The sequence below is a fragment of the Salvelinus sp. IW2-2015 genome, linkage group LG17 (assembly GCF_002910315.2).
Source record: "Salvelinus sp. IW2-2015 linkage group LG17, ASM291031v2, whole genome shotgun sequence".
NCBI lineage: Eukaryota > Metazoa > Chordata > Actinopteri > Salmoniformes > Salmonidae > Salvelinus > Salvelinus sp. IW2-2015.
In genome coordinates, this window is record NC_036857.1 from 29602752 (window position 1) to 29608798 (window position 6047).

Sequence of the window (6047 nt, forward strand, 5' to 3'; positions counted from 1 at the left end):
TTGAAGGGTAACTTCCCAAATGGCACCCTATTCCTTGTATAGTGTACAATTAGTCAAAAAGTAGTGCACTATATAGAGTGCCATTCGGGACTTTTCCAGGCAGTTATTTTGGAACTAGTAAACATACCTATAGACACAAAATGAGTTATGAAAGGTAGGGTGCAAATACTGGTTGTCAGTAGAAGTATGATTTAGGTTATGATTAGGAATGAAATACGCAAAGGAGGGTTAGTCAAACAGGAATTCGATTTTATTTAATCCAACTTGGATGTGATAAACAACTCCCTCTCTCTAGAAACACGTTTAGGCTATGCTACCTGGAATTAAATAACCCAGAAATGCGCATCTGCTATTGTTACATCCATATTTTAATGGTACTTTTATATTGAATATACTTTTACCACCATGAAGTATGTTTTAGACTTATTTACTTAAGTGAGACACCGTGAAATGTGTAGTTTATTCTAACTGGCCTATAAAATACATTTCATAGTCTCCGTGAGGTGACGTGTTAACACAGCCACGTTCCCATAGTGCATTGCGCTGTAAGTGCATTGCGCTGATATGGTGCGTTACAGTGCAACCGTCTAAAAGCTGACGTAGACTTTTTGAAGGAAGAAGTGTCTGCAACAACTGCTGAAATAACTAGCTGCACAAGTCTTTTGTCGTGTTAAAGACTTTTTGAGAAATCAGCCACGATGATCAGAATAGCCGCGTTTCTTGCTCTTGTCTGCTTGTGCACAGGTGAGTAATTTCAGAGAGATTGCAACAGTAACTAGCTAGCGTCAATGAAATCTACAGTGGATTTGGAAAGTATTCAGACCCCTTGACTTTTTCCAAGTTGTTACGTTACAATCTTATTCTAAAATGGATGAAATGATTTCCCCCCCACAATCTACACACAATACTCCATAATGACAGTTTTTAGAAATGTTTGCAAATTTATATAAAAAATGTAAAAAAACGTAATCACATTTACATAAGTATTCAGAACCTTGACTCAGTACTTTTTTGAAGAACCTTTAGCAGCGATTACAGCCTCGAGTCTTGGGGATGATGCTACAAACTTTGCACACCTGTACTTGGGGAGTTTCTCTCCTTCTTTGCATATCCTCTCATGCTCTGTCAAGTTGGATGCTATTTTCAAGTCTCCAGATATGTTCGATCGGGTTCCAGGCCGGGCTCTGGCTGAACCACTCAAGGACATTGAGACTTGTCCCGAAGCCACTCCTGTGTTGTCTTGGCTGTGTGCTTAGGGTCGTTGTCCTGTTGGAAGGTGAACATTCGCCCCAGTCTGAGGCCCTGAGTGCTCTGGAGCAGGTTTTCGTCAAGGATATCTGTACTTTTCTCCGTTAATCTTTCCATCGATCCTGACTAGTCTCCCTGCCGCTGAAAAACAACCCCAAAGCATGATGGTGCCAGGTTTCCTCCAGATGTGACATTTGGCATTCAGGCCAAAGAGTTATATTTTGGCTTCATCAGACCAGAGAATCTTGTTTCTCGTGCCTTTTGGCAAATTCCAAGCTGGCTGTCATGTCCCTTTTTACTGAGTAGTGGCTTCCTTCTGGCCACTCTACCATAAAGGCGTGATTGGTGGAGTGCTGCATAGATGGTTGTCCTTCTGGAAGGTTCTCCCATCTCCACAGAGGAACTCTGGAGTTCTGTCCGAGTGACCATCGGGTTCTTGATCACCTCCCTGACCAAGGCCCTTCTCCCCCGATTGCTCAGTTTTGCCGGGTGGCCAGCTCTAGAAAGAGTCTTGGTGTTTCCACATTTCTTCCATTTAAGGATGATGGAGGCCACTGTGTTCTTGGGGACCTTCAATGCTGCAGAAATGTTTTGGTACCATTCCCCAAAGCTGTGCCTCGACACAATCCTGTCTCAGAGCTCTACAGACAATTCCTTCGACCTCGTGGCTTGGTTTTTGCTCTGACATGCGCTGTCAACTGTGGGACCTTATATAAACAGGTGTGTGCCTTTCCAAATCATGTCCAATCAATTGAATTGACTACAGGTGGACTCCAATCAAGTTCTAGAAACAGGATGATCAATGGAAACAGGATGCACCTGAGCTCATTTTCAAGTCTCATAACAAAGGGTCTGAATACTTATATACTTATTTGTTTTTATTTGTAATACATTTGCTAACATTTCTAAAAATCTGTTTTTACTTTGTCATTGTGGGGTATTGTGTGTAGATTGATGAGGAAAAACATTTATTTAATCAATTTTAGAATAAGGCTGTAACGTAACAAAATGTGGAAAAAGGCAAGTGGTCTGAGTACTTTCCAAATGCACTGTATTAGCTAGCTAGCTATGTATTTGGATAGCTGGATAAGAAGGTGAATGTTAGCTAACAAGGTTGGATAGCTAGGTGGCTAGCTACAGTAGCCATTCTATTCAACCCAATTTTGCAGATTTTATCAATCTGCACCACCAGATAGTTGGCTAGCTAAGTCAATTATTTTGTTATGCACTAGCTAGGCTCTGAGAGTAGAAATTAACAGTACCTTCACATTAAGGTAGCTAGCAAAGACTGCTTGATGTCATTTCTGCCCATGTTGTTTAGGTGAGAGCTGTTCAGAACCTGTGATCACCCCCTCTGCCTACACCACCTCTGATGCCGTCATCTCCTCTGAGTCTGTTTTTATCGTGGAGCTCAGCCTGGCCTGCGCCAATGGAGCCCAGGTACTGTAGTTAGACACGACAGACACACCTCTCTTTTTCTCATCACGCTCTAAATGTGTATCTTTCTTCAACAGAGTGTGGCTCTGTATGCTGACGTCAATGGCAGACAGTTCCCCGTGACCAGAGGCCAGGATGTTGGCAAGTACCAGGTAAGAGATGGGTATGATGTGGACATACACTATGGATGTCCAATATACACTTAACAAGAGTCACTTGAGCCTCCGTGCACATGCTGTGGGTTTATGACTTAGTTTGTCATGTCTTCGCTCTGTCTCTCTCTGTGTTTCTCAGGTGTCTTGGAGCATGCCCCACAAACAGGCTAGCTCCGGTACATACCAGGTCAAATTCTTCGATGAGGAGTCCTATAGCTCTTTGCGCAAGGTAGGTTCTTCATTCCTATTCATCTAGCTATGAGTGTAACTGGGGACTTTTGCCACGTTCAAGACAACCCTGAAATTTGGAAACTCGTAGAAAGATGAGTTTCCTGCTTGGAAAGTATCAGAATCAACGAATACGAAGCTCTACGCAAAAAAAAGTTTCCACGTTTTTACTCAGAGGTTCCTAGTGGTCATGAATGCGGCATCACTCACACTTGGCAAGATAATCAGCGATCTACCTACCAGTCATTTTCAATGGAAGGAGGAGACAGCGGCTTACCGGTTGGTGATTAGACAGCAAGAGAGTTCCACATTTTCCGAAGTTTATGCAAATTTATTTGACGTGACCACCCGATAGCCAATCGTGAGAGCGCAGCTCTTGCTAGCAAGCTTTGGCATTGCCTAAAAATAACTGGTTATGCATGCTGTTTGAAAGATACAACCACCAGGGGAGATCTCAATGTCTTGATTGTTGATTATCTCTGCAAGTGTAAGTCCAGAGTAAAATATTTGTGCATACTGTCAGATAGGATCTATAGCCTTATGCAATTGTGTGTGTTTATATTTGTTTGTTTGTTTTTTAGGCCCAGAGGAACAATGAGGGTAGTGACTCCATCCAGCCTCTCTTCTCTGTCAACGTGGATCACAGGGTGAGTCAGCATAGACAGAATAACAAATGAATATTCGATGAAAGACAATCATGTCTATAGTATACGCATTACGCTTAGAAAATGGAGACGTCACAAACGGCAGAAGAGTAAACACTACTGGAGGCACCTTGTCGTTTTTGGAGACGGTGTTGTATTTGGTAGCAAACAGCAGTGGGCCGCAAACTTACGGGAAATACGTGAATTGTTTCCACAGTTAGCTGAGATGTTTATCTAGCTAGCAAATGTTAGTTACACAAAACTCAGACACATTTTTGCTAGTTAAAGTAGCACTGTTCTGTCAAACACATCAGTCTTCAAAAATGGTGTCACCAGTTGTTTACATTTATCAATTGTGTTGCACCTTCCATGTGTCTTCACACATGATGGAACACTTGTATTTAGTGTTTTTCATTCTCATCTGAGATTCCTTCCTAACTGGTGCTGCGTTGTCTTGTTGTTTCTAGGGTGCATGGAACGGCCCGTGGGTGGCTACTGAGGTTATGGCTGCTCTCATCGGTATCCTGCTCTACTACCTGGCCTTCAACGCTAAAAGCACCATCCAGACATAAAGGACTGCAAGTCCCACAATTCTCTGCAACTGGAACTCTAAAAGACTGTTGAATTTTCTACCAATCCAGAACAACAATTTGCCACCATCCATTTCGAGATGCGGAACTAGTTGTTTTATATTTTTTATTTAAAAAAATTGAAGCAGAAGAAGCCATTGCATTTTCTCAAGTTGTGGTAAAAATTGGACACCTCAATCAAACCCGATGTACCCCACTAACTAAATTGAGCACAGTAATTTTGTGTTCAAACGCAAACCCAGGTCCTGAAAGTTAAAGGATTGTTTCTATATGCCAACACTGACTTCCTTTCACAGCCTCAGGCTTATTGTTTACCTACTGGTGGACTTGGCATCCGAGAGACAAGAATATGTGTTCATCATTCTGTGGTCTTTCTTGTGAAGGACCTTCATTGGTACTGACACTACACAGTCTAAAATGACTGGTTCTGTATCTACAAGAGTCTGAGTAGGAGTGCTGATCTAAGATCAGTTCCCCCATCTTCTATTCATTATGATCTGAATAGCAATACTGATCCTAGATCAGCACTCATACGATGAGATACTGTGAATATGGACACTGGTGTTTAAGAGTCTGATGCCACTGTGGACTTGGGAGTTGCTGACTGGCTGTGTCTTACCTACAGTACATGGAACTGTTGCACTGGCTGGCTGAAGAGGCCAAATATTCAAGAATTGATGATTATTTGTGCTTGGTGGTCAAATGAATAAATGGTTTGCTTTTCTCATACTGTGTCTCAATTATGCTGCACACATCTACGTTTAGGGGCAAAACATTATCCAATGCCACACTACGATGCATCAAACTAAAATGAGTTACTACTAGAGTATAAAGTAGAGCAGGGGTCCCCAACTACATTCAGCTGCGGGACAATTTTTTTCTTGAGCATATGGTCGAGGAGCCTGATCATAACTATATATAATTTGTAAACTGCAAATTGATCGCAAGAACCCCAGAGTTTTCAAAAACCCACATTTATGAATAAAAGTACTGTATACTAATATAGTATTTGAAAAACATAAATTCCCACGGCCTGCCTGTTGAAGACCCCTGAAGTAGAGCATGACCTTAGCGGTGAGGAAATTGAGGGATGTGTTGCCTGCTACATTACATAGGATGCCTGTTAAACTGTACAGGCTTTTATCATAGCTGTGTCCCAAATGGCACTCTATAGGGCTCTGGTCAAAAGTATTGCACTGCACTATATACAGGTATCTGCCAAAATAATGGAAACACTTATATGAGAGATACAAATATATATTGAAAGCAGGTGCTTTCACATGTGTGGTTCCTGAGTTAATTAACACCCCATCATTCTTAGGGTGTTGAACAAAAATGCTGGGCAGGCCATTATTTTGGCTAACATGGCTATGCCCCCATAGGATGACAATGCCCCCATCCACACGTCACTGAATGGTTTGACGTGCATGAAAACGATGTAAAAAATGTCTGTCTCAGTCACCAGATCTCAACCCAATTGAACACGTATGGGAGATTCTGGAGCGAAGCCTGAGACAGGGTTTTCCATAAACAAAACATCAAAGGATGGAATTTCTCGTGGAAGAATGGTGTTGCATCCCTCCAATACAGTTTCAGACACTTGTAGAATCTATGCCAAGGTGCATTGAAGCTGATCTGGCTCATGGTGGCCCAACGCCCTAAAGACACTTTATGTTGGTGTTTCCTTTATTTTGTCAGTTACCTGTAGGTAATAAGGTGTGCCATATATATAGCGTATATACCCC

At 42.0% G+C, this 6047-nt stretch overlaps 1 protein-coding gene across 1 annotated transcript; it reads left to right on the forward strand.

Annotated features, from left to right (window-relative positions):
* The first annotated feature begins 588 nt into the window (after positions 1-588).
* LOC111976768 (translocon-associated protein subunit delta) lies at positions 589-4895 on the forward strand. The gene is made up of 6 exons (XM_024005880.2): positions 589-744; positions 2570-2688; positions 2763-2837; positions 2980-3069; positions 3650-3715; positions 4180-4895. Exons 1-6 carry the CDS (start codon positions 699-701, stop codon positions 4282-4284), a joined length of 501 nt encoding a protein of 166 aa, XP_023861648.1. The 5' UTR covers positions 589-698; the 3' UTR covers positions 4285-4895.
* The last annotated feature ends 1152 nt before the right edge of the window (positions 4896-6047 follow it).

Excerpts from the sequence above, each read along its gene's own strand:
- LOC111976768 (XM_024005880.2), top strand. The coding sequence starts at position 699 with ATGATCAGAATAGCCGCGTTTCTTGCTCTTGTCTGCTTGTGCACAG. Across the intron at positions 2,838-2,979 it reads AGGATGTTGGCAAGTACCAG|GTGTCTTGGAGCATGCCCCA; the intron begins GTAAGAGATGGG and ends TGTGTTTCTCAG. Across the intron at positions 3,070-3,649 it reads CCTATAGCTCTTTGCGCAAG|GCCCAGAGGAACAATGAGGG; the intron begins GTAGGTTCTTCA and ends TTTGTTTTTTAG.